The 17,233-nt window shown below is 41.3% G+C and overlaps 1 protein-coding gene across 2 annotated transcripts in view; it reads left to right on the forward strand.

Annotated features, from left to right (window-relative positions):
- ACBD5 (acyl-CoA binding domain containing 5) overlaps nt 1-15,146 on the forward strand; it is a gene marked incomplete at its 3' end in the record, with an annotated part of 29,699 nt that extends 14,553 nt beyond the window's left edge. Inside the window, exons 5-12 of one of the 2 annotated variants that reach the window (XM_084279917.1) lie at nt 2,799-2,936; nt 3,695-3,895; nt 4,602-4,708; nt 6,695-6,971; nt 8,847-9,046; nt 10,600-10,650; nt 10,945-11,054; nt 13,201-15,146. In XM_084279917.1, the coding sequence (XP_084136043.1) occupies nt 2,799-2,936; nt 3,695-3,895; nt 4,602-4,708; nt 6,695-6,971; nt 8,847-9,046; nt 10,600-10,650; nt 10,945-11,054; nt 13,201-13,213 (1,097 nt within the window). Of the gene's footprint in view, nt 1-2,798; nt 2,937-3,694; nt 3,896-4,601; nt 4,709-6,694; nt 6,972-8,846; nt 9,047-10,599; nt 10,651-10,944; nt 11,059-13,200 lie in introns of those variants that run through there. The other variant, XM_084279918.1, reaches the window with a different exon arrangement.
- Nucleotides 15,147-17,233: the final 2,087 nt, after the last annotated feature.

A 17,233-nucleotide genomic window follows, 5' to 3' on the forward strand; every position in this document is an offset into this window, starting at 1 on the left:
AAGTCATTTCCATCCCGGCATTTCCTTTTCATTCATCCTTCTGTTTGCATGCTGTTACTGTTACACAGCTCTTGATATGTAGCATGAAAAAAAATCCCAGGCTTTTACAGAAGAATGTAATTTCTTATACAGCTACGGAACAGTACAACTTTGGTTTAGAAAACTGTCACTAATCTCACAGTTCAGTAGTGTAGACAGTGAGATGGAAATAATAAACTGAGAGGGATTCTGTAGTATTTAAATTAGGGAAACAGAAAAAACTACTAACAATTTGCCTGCAGTTGAAGTAGGTAAACAGAATAGAGAGGTGGGGCATGGGTGGGTTTAGCAAAAAGCAAATAAGGTTTTAAAAGTTGGGTTGACTTCTGTAATTTGTATTAAAAGATGCTTTTCTCAGGAAGTAGTCATTAACCTACACCAGCGACTGTAGAGCTCACTGCTAGTTGGCTCTGCTTAGTCTTTAGTCCTACCATCCCAAGTACTGGTCATCATCGCTGCTGGTTTCTTACCAGATACTTGAAGTAACAAGGAGAACTGCAGCAAACCCTGGTTTTACCTATGTAGTATAAAAGCAGCTGGGGGAAGGACTTGGTGATCATAGCACAGATGGGTTCTGAGGAGAAGTATGCATTCAAGTGGGGTATTTCAAGTGGCCAAAGCTGCCTACGATGCTGTGTTCTTCAGAGTGGGCATCAAAGCAGTGCCTCTTTATTGTGTTTAGGAGCACTGCTGCTAAGAATGACTTTGTGGAAGAAATACAAACCTGATGGATTTCAGTTATTCAGGTGTCCCATGGCATTGTACCATCAATCTCTTACTATTGATACTTTCCCCACAGTCCCATCTCTTTATTTAAATATGAGATGTGTCATTTGGCAGTTTCTCCAAATGAATAATCTCCTTAGTGAAATTAAGTGAAGAGCTTGAATGCTCAAAGACCTTTCCTTCAAAAAGAAAAAAAGTAAATCTTAAGAATAAAGCGTATGGTAAAGCTGGGGCTTTTTACAGTGTCTTTGGTAACGTGAGGAGGTGTACAGTTTTAATTCACCTTCTTTCACAACTGATGTTCCTCCTAGTCTTGTCTTTCCTGTTTACTCCCACAATGGGGTAGGACACATGGGTGATTGTGCTCCCACACCTTATTTGTTTCATGCCTTACGGTGCCAAGGGAGCTGTGTCTGCTTAATGATCATGCTGGGAGAACTTGAACTGCTACCTTACTCTCCTCACATTGCTGCTCCTCAGAAAAACATCTCAAGAACTGGGTTTCACAATAAATGAAGCAGGCTTGTGAGAAATAATCTGGGAATATGTTGGGATTTTTATTTCATGAAACAAATCTCCTTGCAAATAAGAAGTGTTCTTTGGTGAGGAGAAAATGAGTATGTGATAGCTTGTATTTCTGCAGTCAGTAACACAGACAATAGTTTTTCCAGTTCTCTTTTTACAGTAAAGCATGGGGTTTTTTACTCTTTAGATAAAGACTGGATTAAAGTAATCCAAAGCAGTGATGCACACAGAAAGCTTATCATGCCCTAAAACTAAGGTGATCAGCATATTCTATATCCTCAGTATTTCTACAGAAGTAAAGTTATTTTGCTTGCCTTTTTTTTTTTTTTTAAGCAGTATGGATAAGCTTTGAAAATAGAGGAACGTGGGAAGGCTCTTCATTGCAACATTAAAGCAGAAAACCCTTAGCTCTAAATTACCGTGCAGCCAAGAAAGTAGTGGAGCTGGTTTAGCAACTCCAGTATAATTGGATACTATATTGCTGTTTAACGTAAGCCTAAACGTCAGAGTTGATCTTTCAAGGTTCTGATGAGGGAACAGAGAAATTGTGCAAATGGGACGCTGTGGTGACCCTTCAAACGGACACGCTTCAGCCTTGGAGTCAACCCCTCCTGTTACCTTAATCACTCTGTCCTAAAGTAGGATGCTTACATGATCATCAGGATGTATTTAACTGTATCTTCTGTACAGGAGGTGGTAGTATCATCCCTTAAATTCTCCATGGTTTTTAAGAATCTTGACCTTGCAATTCCTTGTACAGAGTAAATTGTGATCCTTGGAGTGATCAAAGATATGTAAAACAAGGATTTAACAATTACCTTGTCTATTTCAATATATTTTTAATATTTATGTAATTAGACATGCAAACAAATGCTCAGTGTATTTATTTCATCATTTTTTTCACTGAAATCAGAGAATTTATTTCCATATGCCCTTTGCCAGATAAAGGTCTGTGTAAACTTGAGTCATCTTACCACATTTTGTGTCTGCTTAAATCACTGCAGGAGAATAGGGATGTTGTATTTACTTCTTTATGTGAGAATCCTGTTGCTCAAATAATTGAATAGAATGTTTTAAAATTTGCCTTTGAGTTGAGAGCAGTTTGAAGCATTTCAGCCCCAAGGGGAATTTCTATGAAAATGCTGACTTCTGGGCTTGAACAAACGTGGCCTCACTGGTCCTGGATAAAAAGTCACTGCAGCTGTACCGTGAATGTGGGTAATAGTCTTGGTCTGAGACTGAGATGACAGTGGCTTGCTGTCTCTTTCTATTAGGCTTCCTCAGTATCATTGAGAATCTCTTCACCACTTGTGGCTCACCACAGAGTGCCTGACTAAAGAGATACATTAAACCAGTTAAGGAAGAATTTACAGAAATGAAGCTGGGATTATTTGGCACATCTTCTAATACAGAAATACTTTTGTAGAACTGTGATTGATTGTTGGGGGGGGGGTATGTTTGTTTGTTTCGAAATACATCTTTTTTTTCCTCTCTGAATTTTTTCTTAGACCTTAGTAATGTCATGAATTCTGCTCCAAGTATAAAGGCTGTGAATGGAAAAGCTGAAAGCAGTGATAGTGGAGCAGAATCAGAAGAAGAAGGGCTTCGTGAAGAGGAAGAAAAAGAACTGCAGCTGAATGGAAAGGGTATGTTTTCTGCACTGGGACCATTGTCTTTTCCAAAGTTAACCACCTAAGGCGACAGAAAATCCCAAAGAATTATGATTGTTGTACTTCTTCAGGAGATTTAGATGAAAATGCACAAGGGGGTGTGTGTGTGAAAAATGGCAGTGTCTCAACCTGGGGTAAGATTTAGAACCTGTAGAAATCTGTGAGCTCTGCCATACATTTTTTGACTAAGCTAGAAAGTTCTGTTGGTAGGTTTGCTAAGGGCCTGTGTCCTGTATTGTTTTGGTTGCCAGTGCAGTTTGCAAGAGCTGTGAATGCTTACATGGGCTGTAACAATAGAATTGAAAATCACTTTTAGTTCTTCAGGGAAAATAAAACAGCACTTTCAGTGTGATTTGTGTAGGGGGTCCATAAAGAGTTTTGAGAAATAGCTGCATCAAGTGAAAACCAAATGAAAATATGTATTTAGAATTTTATACAGATATTTTTTCTCCAGGCATGAGGATTATTGTTTAGTTTATCAGAGGCAGCTACTTTGGATTTGCTTACTCATGTTTTAAATATCATATTTTCTTCATGTAAATGAAATTTTTTATTTACACCTTTTACAAGAACAAAACAGCCCCTGCAAATGTGACTGTAGGAGCATTTATGTGTTTTGTTCTGCAGATACATTGTACATACAATCCATTACAAAGTTAGCTATTTGAAGAAGTAGGTTTTGAGCTATTAGGTGTGTAACTTTCTATTTGCAAAGTTTTCTTGTTCTTTTACAGACTATAAGAATGTGAAACCAGAATCAGCAGCTGCTAAGGATTTGGAAAGCATTGTTGCTAATGGCTGTTACAAGGACAGCTTTATCCCAGACATGCAGAATGGCATCCAGACCAAATCTGCCCTGAATGGCCTGAACTCGGAGGAAGAAATAAAGAAAACGGAGCCAAGCCTAGAAATAGCTAATAGCAGTGCTCACCAAGGTATTGTTCTTGCAAGACCATGTTTTCATTTGCACATGGTTTTCATGGAAAATATTTCTTTCCTTGAAAGCCTAGCCCTGGGATTCAGAGACTAGCAGTGGTGTCTTTCAGTTGCAGAAACTTGAAGAAAGAACACTCAAAAATGTAGTTCAATACTCATTTAAAGTAAGGCTTTGTTATGGGATCTCCTGCAGATGGAAAGATGAATTCAGAGACAGAGGGGCCCAAACCCACAGAAAAACAATTGTTTCCTTTCAAAATCGTTGTGCTACTTATGCAAATAGTGTTTGTGTTTGTAAGCTAATTTGTTATGAAATGAAGATTGCTAATATTTGTCATTCTTAAAGGCTGAACGCATTATGAATGTTGGCTTGTTGAAACTTATGTCTAAATATATAATTTTAAAAGATAACTAGTGGTAGGCAAAACTTCTTTATACTGAGCTTAGCAAGGAGAGTGGAATAAACAAGCAAAAATTAAAAGTATCAACTTATAATACAGAAATGCAAATATGAGTTATAGGAAAAGCTTTAGATAATTCCTATAATAATATAGCATCTTTATTCAGAATCTGACTTTAGGATGATTATCATAGATAAAAGGGGCAATGAGTTGAGGCTTACTTCCATTTTCACTCCTTTTTTTATTCTTTGCCAGGCTTGTCTCACCTTTACAAACCACATGTGATTATTTCCTTTCCTTACAGGTGCAAATGAAGAGAATACTGAAGAGGTCTCAGCAACTCAGCACTTAACCAGTGATTCAGACAGTGAGGTCTATTGTGATTCTATGGAACAACTTGGACTGGAAGAGGTAGGGGTTATTATTCCTAGGTGTACTTGGATCTGGTATGCTTGTTTTTAAATAGGCTCCCACCTATCAGGTGAACATGGGTGTGCAGAGGTGAATGAAGTAACTCATGCATACTTTTCCCCTGTTTCAACTACTGGGTTTTGTTCTTTTTATTATTTTGGTCTTATATAGCTCATTTACTAGTGATATAAAAGCCTTGAAAATTTTGCCCTCAGAATTTATGTGAAGGGAAGGTACACAGTGCAGTGAAACAACTGTCAGAAATGGCAGTGCAAAGAAACTAGGGGTTGTGTCCATAAATAAATATAGTGTCTCATAACATATATAGGGACCAGAATCCAGCTTTTTTCTGTAAGAAGTAGGGAGTGTCTTGGTAAGGCCTTTTGCATGCTCTTTTTCTGGACTGATGAATGAATCCCCTGTTTGTTTCTGACAATAAATGAAGAGCAACCACTAGCAGGTGACCTGTAGGCCAGTGCCTGAAAGTGGCCTAGGTCTAAAGAAGCGGGATGTTACCACAATGTCTGGGTTCTCTTGTGCTCTCTTCAGTCATAATGTACAGCTCTGACCTTCATATAAAAGGTGGGCACCAACTGTGCTGGCTTACTTTTGAGTGAATTTGTACTCCTGCTCATCGTAATCTTCGTTGACTTACTGGCATGGACCTCCTTCAGAGGCCCAGTTTTTGCGTGGACTTACTAGATTGTACTCAGACAGTCTCCTGATTCTGAGAAGGAATATGTGGATGATGCATGAGATCAGAAAGACCAGTAAGACGTCTGCTATTGCATCATTTTCTCGTCTAGCTGTTTTCTGAAGACCTAGAGAATTCCTTTTAGCAAATCAAAATTTTACCCAGTAATGGAGTGTGTTGGGAAAGTGATTTAGTAGAAGTGCTGCAAGGACTCTTACTACGAGATTTCCCAGTCGTCTGTGTATCGTTCAAGTTTGTTTGAGATTCTTCAACTGAAGTGGGTGGATAATTTGCCAGGATTTCCCAGGCAGCATGAGAAAAGATCCAGTTTTCAACAAAATAAGAAATGTTCAGGTATATGTAGATAAATATACAAGTAGAGCTACAAATGTACCATTTCAGACATAGAAGAGATTCATTTAAAGAATTAAATACAGCTTTTTATTGGAAAAGATGTAGCAAACACCTTGTCTTTCAGCTCTGGTGGTACAGGTTTATGAACTGCTATTTGACAAACAGGATTTTGGCAACTGTTTCCATTTCTTTGCCTCTCCTTGTGGTTGTTTTGACTTTTTCATGGAGTTATTTTTCAGCTAGGTGAGATCCCCAGTCTGCTTCAGTATATGCTTGTGCAAGTGCTTGTCCTTGCACTGAACAAAGGGTTGCTTGAACCACCTTCAGGCAGTCCTGTTGTAGAACGTGTAATTGTGACCTGATCAACACTTATGTTACCTGTTTTTACTATCCTCCTACAGAACCACCAATTTTGAGTGAGAAGCTGATACAGTACTATGCCTTTCTTTTGTTTCCTGAGAGGTACAGGGTGCAGCCAGGCTGTTTCAAACAGGTTGATAATAAACAACGGGATCTCGTTGCCATGAGCATAAACACTGCCTGCTCAAGGTTGCTACTACAATGTGACTGCTGGTGGTGTGGCTCACAAATCCAAGTTAGGACACCACTTTACTGTCTGGGAGGCAAAACCAATTTTACAAGGGAAAATGGAATGCTTTCAGATCTTAATGTTCTATTGTAGTGATTACTGAGTGTTACTTGTGTTGTAAATGTCTAAAGTAATTCAAGGGGTATCACTGTTTGGAGAATACTTACCTCTGAAAAGGACCTTTAGACAATAGTAAGCACATTGTATGGAAAACAACTGCTCCTGTTAAAGGTCTTAGTTCTGGGCAAACTATTTCCTTGAAGTGAAAGTAGAGATGATGCTTCTTCCTTTTTATTGGTTATCTGTCACATTTTACAGAATTTAATTACTTGCTAATGTTAATTTGTAGCCCTTGGAGATCATCGCGTCAGCTAAAGGATCTTTAAAGCATTCATCCCATCTCTTGGATGTAGATCAGAGTCTTCCATTAGAAAACACGGATTTTCCAAGGCACACTTGCATGGCTTATGGAAATCTCCAACCTGGAAATGCTGCAGAGGGAGCAGCTCAAGAACATGGTGAAGTCAAGTGTGGAGGAGAAGATGGCAAAGCCAGTAATGGGGGCCCTCACAAGGAGAAGAAAGGTGGAGAGAAAGCGGATTTCTACAGTGTCAGAAGAGGGAGAGGTACTGTGCACGCGGCTTTTGTTTTCCCCACTCTCCTGATTGCCCTCAGTTCTGGTGCCTGAGAAGCACTTGTCACCGTTGTCTGGTGAGGTAGTCATACCATGCAGTGCTGCTGTCCTTCACAGTAAAAATAGATAACAAAATCCTAGTGGGTAGCCATCAGCTTTGTGTTCAGAGCGTTTATTTCATTCAAAACAAGTATTACAAAAGGATTTTCTCCTGCTGTGGATCTTGAAGCATACTGGCTTCTTCTCTTTTGGCTTACCTTAAACTCCAGCTGCTGTTTATGGCACCTGACTTTTTAAGAAGTGTAATCCTCAGAGTTGTCTGTGCATGAGAAGAGCTTCATTGCAAGGTACACGCTTATTTTTAAATGCATATGCATTTATACCTCTACGGTGTCTTATTTTAAACCATGGAAAATCCTGAAAAGGTATCAGTGACACCTTTTTTTCTATATAACTGTAGTGTTAGCCACACCTGAGAAGGATTATGATGCTATCTATTAGGATTCTTAAAACTTAATGATTCTTAATCACTTAATACTCCAGATGTTCAACTTAAATTGGACCCTCTGCTCTCTTCAATTCCACAACACTTCTCATACCATCCCCTAGGAACACCACCAGATTCCAGTGGTGTGGTTTGTAAAGGCAAGAATAAAGTTTACTATTCTTGTACTTAAAAAAAGCCAGGACATACTTTATTTATATATAGCATACCTTTTTGTATGTTGCATGTGTGTGATCAGATGCAAAAATTAAAGAGACATTCCAAATACAACATTTGTATATTTTATATATATATAAAAGGCACCTATCACCATACTGATGAACATTCTTTGGAACCACTCTGCCAGCAGAGGTGAGAACAGGAGTCAGCCTGTTGGTACCTCTGATAGGAAAAACGTATTAGAGGATTGCACAGAGTTTAACAGTCTCCCCTTCCCTCTGCTGTTTTATTATGTTTTTATTATGTTAAGCTAGCTGTATATAGTGTTAAGGAAAGTACTGGTTTCAAATGCTTCTCTTATCACTCTGTTCCAATGTTCCTTGTTTTCCATATGGGGACTCTGCCAAACTTAAGACATGCCTACCCTTGATAATGAGACAGATCTTACGTCCTTTTCACTAGGGCAGAATTTACTGCTGAACTTGACTGGATCTGAATTAGTAATTTTTTGCTAAATGTTTATGCAGTTCTAGGACCTTGAATGAAACTCTCACACTGAGCCTGTAAAGAAGCATCTTAAATGATGTTGCAGTAACCTGCCAGTGCTTTTGAACAGCCTGAACATAGCCTGTGATTAGGAGTCCCACACTCAGGTGGGGAGGGTGAAAATTGAACTATTAAACCCAATCCCAGGAGGGCGATGAGGATGGTGAAGGGTCTGGAGGGGAAGTCTTGGGAGGAGAGGCTGAAGTCCCTTGGTTTGTTCAGCCTGGAGGAAGCTGAGGGGAGACCTCATCATGGTCTGTGACTTCCTGACAAGGAGGAGCGAAGGGGCAGGCACAGATCTCCTCTCTTTGGTGACCAGTGATAGAACCCAAGGGAACAGCATGAAGCTGTGACAGAGGAGGTTCAGATTGGATATTAGGAAGAGGTTCTTTACTGAGAGGGTGGTCGGGCACTGGAACAGGCTCCCCAGGGAAGGGGTCACAGCACTGAGCTTGACTGAGTTCAAGAAGTGTCTGGATGATGTGCTCAGCCACATGCTCTGACTTGGCTGGTCCTGTGTGGAGCCAGGAGTTGGATTTGATGATCCTTACTGAGTCCCTTCCAACTCAGGAGATTCTATGATTCTATGCAGACATTTTCAGTAGAGTTAGTTGTCCATTCTGTGTCTTGTGTGTCTGTTTTTCTCCTTCAACATAGGGCATAGACTTCAGCCTCTAGGAGATGGTTCACAAGGTGGACAGATGGGCAGTGGAGGGGATGGAGAGCGCTGGGGGTCAGACAGAGGACCCAGGGGTAGCCTCAACGAACAGATTGCTGTGGTGCTGATGCGGTTGCAGGAAGATATGCAGAATGTCCTTCAGAGGTTGCATATGCTGGAGGCAGCTACAGCATCACAGGTATGATTCATTGAAGTTGTTTGATTCATTTTTATTAAATTTACTCTGGTATCTTTTATGCTTTTTCAGATTAAAACTTCAGACAATACTTTCTTAAACTGTAAAGAAATATCAGTTATACTCTACAGTTTACTCCAGCTTACAGTGTCTTCCTAGTGCCTACTGTCAGGAACATTATTCATGACTCTTGTACACATGAGTAAAACAATGCATTTTGACCTAAAAATGAACCAAATATTGTTTTACTGATTTCTGATCAGGAAATCTTGGCCCTATTTACTGATACACATTACACAGTCACTATACAGAGATTCTGCAGTTAATATTAGTAGTATGTGATTCCAGATAAAACTTAACATCAGTAGATCTCAAAGTAGTGAGAAATTATCTCATTCTTCCAGCTGGCTGAATGTTTGCAGGCAGACACCTGACTCCATTTTTCCATTAGCAGACTGATTCTTCACGGCATCTTTCCCCACATCCAGCTTTCTTGCAGTTTCACATCATGCATGCAAGATAAGCAAAAGAAGTCTTATACAAGTGTGAATGTATATTGATGTGGTGTTTCTGTGTCAGTGGCAATACTGTTTATTCAGGGAATAGACTGTACTGTGAAAATAGTCAAACAGCAGCCTGAAACATTTGGGTTTGTGTGACTTGCTGATGTATTTTGAGCTACCTGAGAATGAGAGTGCTGTACAAGCAGTATCCTATGGGATGCACACACTACAAATCTGAGGCAGCCAGGGAAAAGAATTTATTAAAACCATGATTTAGCTCTATCACAGCTGTTCAAGACCCTGATGTTTGGATACAGATTGAATTTTTTTTTTAATTTTTTAACTCAAGCAGTATATGACAAAGTAGTAAATGACTGCCCCAGCAGTTCGTGCTGTGCTTGGTACCCTTACTGAAGGAGAATCAGAAGCTTCTGCTTCACACTTACATAAATCAAAAAGACCTGAAATCCTGACTGTTTTTGTGGAAGCACCACAATAGTGTGTGAGAAAAGTCTCAAAGTTTCCGGTGCTTCTCAGTTTCTGGATTGCCTGGAAGATCTGGAGCAGACTATTCTCTTTCCTTCATGCTGTTACACAGGCCTGTAGCTACAGCTCAGGGCACACTGAAACAGGACTTTTTGTCTTTGCATAAACCAGTGTCAGCAAACATTTAATAGGCAGATTAAGCCGCTGAGATTCCTACTCTGCGTTGCAACTGCTGGGACTGGACCGGAGTTGAGGAAGTTGTGATGACAAGCTAGGAGAGGACAGGCCTTGAAAAACTATAAAGGTCCAGTAAATGACACTGATTCATTTTTGAACACAGAGAGATGTTGTAAGAATGCTTTAAAGTGTAACGGAAATGTGAGCAGTCAGAAACGAAGTGGTGAAAGGGGATGTGGCATGAGGGTGGTTCTGTGCCTTATACTGTCATATATACAGAGTGCAAAGCCTGCACAAGAGGAGAAACTTCATATTCTTATTTTGTGAAACAGAAAAAAATTAATTGCAGTTTCCTTTTTTATACTTATGAGTCTTTGTTTGTATTTAAAGGCAAAATCTGCAACACTACAGTCGAATTATCAGCCTGCCTCCTCTGTCAAGGTAAAATACTGGGTTTTCTATTTGTGAAAAGCAGTGTGAATGGTGAAAAAAGATGAGACAAATACTTTATATCTTGCTCTTAGAATGTGCTTTTCATAGTGCCTCTCCCTTGACTAGGAGATACAAAATAATGTCTGTCTGAAGAAGTTATTTGATAGATTAATCTTTTTCTGGTTTTCCTAGTATTTTCTAGTTTGATAGTGTAGCTTTTGAAGTCATTGGGAAGTATACGTGTGCTATTCACTATGTGCACACAGATTGCTGACTACATTTGTTTTTTTCTGTTTTCCTTAGAAACCCTCCTGGTGGCCCTTTGAAATTTCTCCTGGTGTTTTAGCTTTTGCTGTTGTATGGCCGTTTATTGCCCAGTGGTTGGTACATGTGTATCTTCAACGAAAGCGAAGGTAAAGAACACCCGTTCAGTAGGGTGTATTTACAGCATCTCATCCGCTGCAGCTAGCAGGTGGGAGGTCATGTTACTTAGACAGGAGACGCTGTCTTATGCACCTTACGTTGCTTAATGTGCCCTGGTGTTATCAGAGACTCGTGGCTCAGAAGATACCAGGCTAAAGCAGATTGTGCAGTAGAGTCCTTGGTATGGTTAAGATAGGAAAGCGTGTGTTTCAGGCCCAGGAACGCAAGCCAAATGCACAAGAAGTTCTGAAAGCTTGTAGGAGTCCTTTCCATTAGCTGGGAATTCTAGGAAAAGACATGTATAGTTTTCTTTGCCTTGGAAGTTTCTCAGCATAAGAAAGCATTGGTTGATTTTACTTTGTATGTGGTGTACTTTGGATGTGGCAATTTAGGTTAAATCCATGAAATGTGGTGCAGGACAAGTAATTCCAGTGATTATACACAGTTGGGTGGGGCTGGACAGCTTTGAAGTGTCTCCATGACATTCTCTGACCCTCTCACTCCTAATATCCTCTTCATCCACTTTCACTGCTTCTACATTCCCTAGTCTCCTTGTGCCATGAGGGTGTTTTTCTATCAGATTCTTTGTAGGGTCCCATCTGTCACCTATTTCTTATTTAACATTTACCAGCACCTTGGTACGATGTTCTTTTAATATCTACCTTGACTTCCTTCAGCTGAAGGACAGTTGTGCTCTCACCTTTTCTCAACTCTCTAAGCATCAGAAAATGGAGTGAATGATCTCTGGTTGCTATCGACCTCAGCCTCACACCTGGCTCTGTTAGCTTTTTATGCTCTAACCTTTTAAGGTTTTTCTTCTCTGTCAGTCTGCAGAGAGTCTGCACACGTGAGGATCTTACTAGAATTTGTGTAAATTATTCTAGCTTTTTAATGTTTGACAGTTTTCACGGGTTTCTCTCATACAGTAAATCACAGAAACACAGAATGGTTGAGGTTGGGAGGCTCCTCTGGAGCTCATCTGGTCCATGCTCGCTGCTCAGGCAGTCACACCTAAAGCCAGTTGCCCAGGACTGTCCCCAAATGGCTTTGTTTGGCTCCCTCGCAAGGAGGGAGACTCCACAACCTCTCTGTGTCAGAGTTCATCTCTGTATAGAAGAGATGCTCCAGTCCCTTACTGAACTTCATGGCTGTTCATTGGACCCTCTCCAGCACTGAGTAGAGGTGAAGGATCACCTCCCTCAACCAGCTGGGAGAAGTAACACAGCCCACAGTACCACGGGCCTTTGCTGGCTCATGTTCAGCTTGGTGTCCACAGGGACCCACAGGGCCTTTTCTACTGAGCTGCTTCTTGGCACGTACTGGTGGCCGGGATTGTTCCTTCTCAAGTGCTGGACTTGTCCCTTCCCCTCCTTGAACCTCATGAAGTTCTTGTCAGCCCATTTTTCCAGCCTGTCAGGTCCCTCTGGATGGCAGCACCACCCTCTGCATATCAACCGCTCTGCCCAGTTTTGTGTCATCTGCAGACTTGCCCCATCACCCAGGTTATTAATAAAGATGTTAAACTGGTCTGGACCCAGTACCGACCCCTGGCATCACACCACTAATGACTGGGCCCCAGCTAGACTTGTTAGTGATCGGCACCATCTAGGCCCAGCCCACAGCACCGTGACCACCTCAGTGCCCACAGAGGCTACAGGTCTGCGGGGTGGTTGCCCTGTCCCAGAGCTGTCATTAGCAGCATTGGTGGTGCTCACCCTGTGTGGTGAAACCAGAGGTGGCACCACTGAGGCTTCTGGGCAGTTGTGCCCACTTGCCTTGTCTTGCTCTGGTAAATGGTGGTTGCCGTTTCGTCAGCAAGGGCGTCCGAATTTGGGACGTGCTGATGACAGGTTTCTGGAATGGCTGGAAACTGGCTCCTGAGCGTTGCTGTGCTGTGAGCCAGCAGAGCACAGACTGGTGTTCTGAGGAGTCTCCCCGGCAGCTCAGGCTTCTCCTGGCACTTCACACTCCTCAGTGAAAGCGGCGCAGGTTGTTGTGTAACTTACGGAGGGCGTTGTGTTCAATGGCTTGGAAATTACTCAGGTGTAACCTTAATGGATTTCTTTAAATATACAAATGAAAAGGCACCTCCTAAGTGATGGCACGTTAAACTAATGTGTTTGGTTCCTCTTCTAGAAAACTGAACTGAGAATTCCTGGCTTGGCTTAAGGACTGCTAGGAGAAGATGGGCCTGGAGAGTGAAGGAATTCTGAATTCTCATAGAATCTCAGGATCTGGGATGACGTTCCTTCTGTTCTAGTAATATTTTGTACTACCTTTGAGCTAAACATTTAAGGACTAATGCTGAAACTTGAATGATTCACAGCTCCTAGGCTACAGATAAATTTAATAACTCCATCTTCCAAACCCTATGAACATGAATTGTTTTGGAATATGATGAACATTGTTTCGGAATACGCTTGTGGATGGGCCTTCAGTTGTTACTGGTCTGGCTGATGTCAGATAAAGAAGAGAATATCATCTTTGTAAAAGAATAAGTGAGAAATACTTAAAATTGCCACTTTAACATAGAAATAATTTTACCATCACGACATCCCTGCTTGTTTTTCCACAGGGTTCCATATTATCAGATGATAGAACTAAGTATGAATTCAGGATGTTGGAAGCTGTTGGAAAAATACAACAACAACTCTGAGGAATTCAGATGGTTATTTTTGCTGCTAAACCCAGGTGGGGCAAATGTCCATGTAAATTGGTCAGAAATGAAGCTGAATGCTTCACCTGCCCTTTGATGTTGTAACAGAGATGGGGAATTGATGTGTGTCAGGCAGGTTAGAGCCATAGCTGAGAGACTGTCAAATGTTAAGTGTGGAAACTGTGGTACAAGGGATCCATCTAAAGATGCTGCACCTTATATTTTTAACTTTGATAACTGTATTCTTGTTGACAATGGCTTGTTTTAACCAAAATACATAGTTTTAGGCACAAGGTGCTTTAAAATGAGGTGAAAGCTATCTCTGTAAGCGTATCTCTCAAGGCTTTAGAAAAGCTCAGCACGCTGTAAGTTTTCTGTTGTCAAATTAAATTAAGATTTACTCAAGCCCTAATCTATTGTGGACTTTTCCCAACACCATTAGGCTTGAGTTCTCTCTTCCACTACTTCTTTGCAAAACAGAACTTCTAAGCTAATTTTGGTGCTGATTTTTTTTTTCACGGGTTATTTATTAACTGATCCACAGATGGAGTTACACCTGTCTGAAGTTTGCTTGATTAAAGCAAGCTTTATACTGAATTGTAAAATAATGTGAGTTGTTTAAATCTCTGAAAAAGGGAAATGCACTAAAATTGGTTTTCTGTCAAATCTAAGACATCATTTGCTATAAAGAATTGCATCATAAACACAGGTTCTGTTAAGAGCTGAATGTTCCGAACTGTCACCATATTATCAGTGTGTTCTCATTCATTGTTACAAATAATTCTCAAGTAAAGTTATTTTCTGACCTTCCTGAAAATCTTTTATAGTTTGAAAACATTTTTTCATACGAGCTGTTCTGTATAAACACAGAATCACACAACTCAGTGCTTGTTTTACCAGAGCAATTTCAATCTTTTTAGCCAAATGCAAGGGCTTGAGTTACTTTTCCCCCTCCTCTGATTTTCTTGTAAAGCTGAGTAAAATGAAAACAATGTGATCAGACCCTCTTTGAAGAGTGCTGCCACTGCCAGAGCTGAGTGCTGGCATGAGGCCTACTGGAAGCTCAGGTTTGAACAAATGGCTGAGGGGAAGTTCTGTGTGACCCAGAGCTTGACATTCTTACAGCACCTGGGTTCTTACCATAGCCTGATAGATACAATTATACAGGAAGAATACTTGAGCTTGAAGGTCACTTTAAAAAACCCCACCAGAGCTCCTGAAGCAGCACTTGAGAGGAGGAAGGAGCCTGCAGTGCCTCCCTCCGGGGTGGTGGGAGCCCTGGCAGCTGCGGTTGCCTCACTGATGGAGGTGGCCCAGACATTCCCACAGGTACTGAACTGCTAACAGCCCACTGAAATAGATGTAGGCATGTGCCATCCTTGTTATTTATTCCTGTTTCAATAAACCAATCCCTGAATATTTTGTATTTGCTCTTGAATGTTGTTAATGCTTAGTGACTGCTGTCCCTGGGGTGCTTTGGCGGTACATCTAACCAGGCCTCAGCTACTCAGGGTATCCCAAACAGCTCTCAAAGGAGCTGGTCTTTTGTCTTAAACGTAAGGAAAAGTACCTTCTGTTTAGAATTTCCCAGGTAGAGACACATACTTCAACTTGGAGAAAGCAGAAGTGGCAGATGGTGGTGGAGGTGCTGGAGGGCAGTACAGTTCTGTGTAGCACTGGAAACATCTAGACCCAGCTCAACATGGCTCAACTACAGATCATCCCTGGCTTTGGGTAGCAGGATGGAGTCTGGGCTTCTCTGTAGAAATCCACCTCCCACCCCCCTGCAGGATCCTAAGCATGAGACACTTCAAAGACAATGAGGATCAGAAGCAAACACCAGCAGGACTGCAGGGTTTTTATTTTATCTATTTACACAAAAGTGCACAAAATATAGGCTTTGAGAGCAAGGGAGAGGAAGAGAATGTATTTTACTGTAAGAGTGACCTGAGGTAAAGCCTGATCACACTGGAACCTACAAGCTTAGGAACACACAGCAGCAGTGCAGGGCCTGGACCTTCAAGGGCTGTGCAGGGTACATGTGAGTTAGTGGTGTAAGAATTGTCCCCACCTGCTGCTCCTGGATAAGGAAGTGTAACAGTTAGTTACTCCCTCATTTTTAGCACACTTCTGTCCAGCTACCACCAGACAGACCCTCTCCTAAGCTATGCTGGAAGCTCAAGTTTAGATACAGGTTATGTACAGAAAGGTCTCCAAAACACAGTAAGGCTCAAAACATGATAGGAAATAACATGTTCTACAGTGTGAAATGGATTCATTCAAAGATGAACTTTAACTCAGATTACTAGAAATGGTCAATGGCACGAAATACTAATGATTACTTAAATTTGTGTATTGTTCTTCCTTCCCCAGTTTTTATGTTCTAACCATACACAGGAAAAACACCGAAGAACATGGTAGAATTGGAGAACATCATCTGTGGATGGTGCTTCAGTGATGCATTTATTGCATTGAAATATTTGCTCTGTTTTCACATAACTTTAATTTCCATAAGACTCAACAATGGAGCAGCTTTCTGAAATCAAAGTCCTTCGCACAGGGGATGAGAGTCACTCTGGTTTGCAGTTTGCCAAGACTGTTTTACTACGAGTGACAAAGCCCAGCTGTAGGTGTGGTAATTCGGAGCCATTAAGAATTAGTAGCTCTCAATCCTTTTAGGAAACTTCCTTTTTCTCCACTGTTCCCATTCCTCCCCCAGCTACCCAGGGGGACAGCAGGAAGCCCTGCAGACACCATTTGCTCAGAAATCCTCAATACATCTTGTCTTCTGGGAAGCAGGGCAATGAAAGGACTGCTCTCTCCCCTGAAAGCCTCTCTGCTGAAGCAACTAGCAGACCGCTTGGCCTCTGCCCTGGCCGGTGGCCAGCCCCACCACCTAGCACAGGCAATCTTAGCACCCAGGTACAAACCTGACAAATAAAAGTCTTCAGTAACTGAGACAGACACCCTTGCAAGAACAATACTGAAGATAATTTAATTTAAACTGATTCACCTGAATCTCTAAAACTGAGCAGATGCAAGTTGCGTTGCATTTAAAAATGAGTTTAAACATATTTCCCCCTAATTAGGATAACAGTGAATATGCACATGTAGCTTAGGTTCTGCCAACATCTAAGATCTGACTGGGAGTCTACAGAACAGTCTGGTAATTTGCAACACATTATAGTCCTTAATATACAGCAGCTGCAGTATGAGTAAAGCTTCACTTGTCAGCTAACACCCTGGTGATTCTTTTCCATCCTCTGACATGAGTGAGCAGGGACACACACACACTCTGCGTTCTCCATTTAAAACAAGTAACAGCTAAAACGTACCTCGCTCAGTTCATCTCCTGCAGTGCTTAAACTGCTGGCAGGCTTGCCCCAGGTATCTGTGCCCTACCCCCTTGTCTAGGGAAGGACAGCTACTGCTGCCAGTCTCACAAGCCACATCCACCTGAGTTCACTGTGAACAACACTTGTAACCCTTCTCAGGGTGAGAGCAGCAGAAGTA

This window comes from Gallinula chloropus, assembly GCF_964237585.1.
Source record: "Gallinula chloropus genome assembly, chromosome: 2".
NCBI lineage: Eukaryota > Metazoa > Chordata > Aves > Gruiformes > Rallidae > Gallinula > Gallinula chloropus.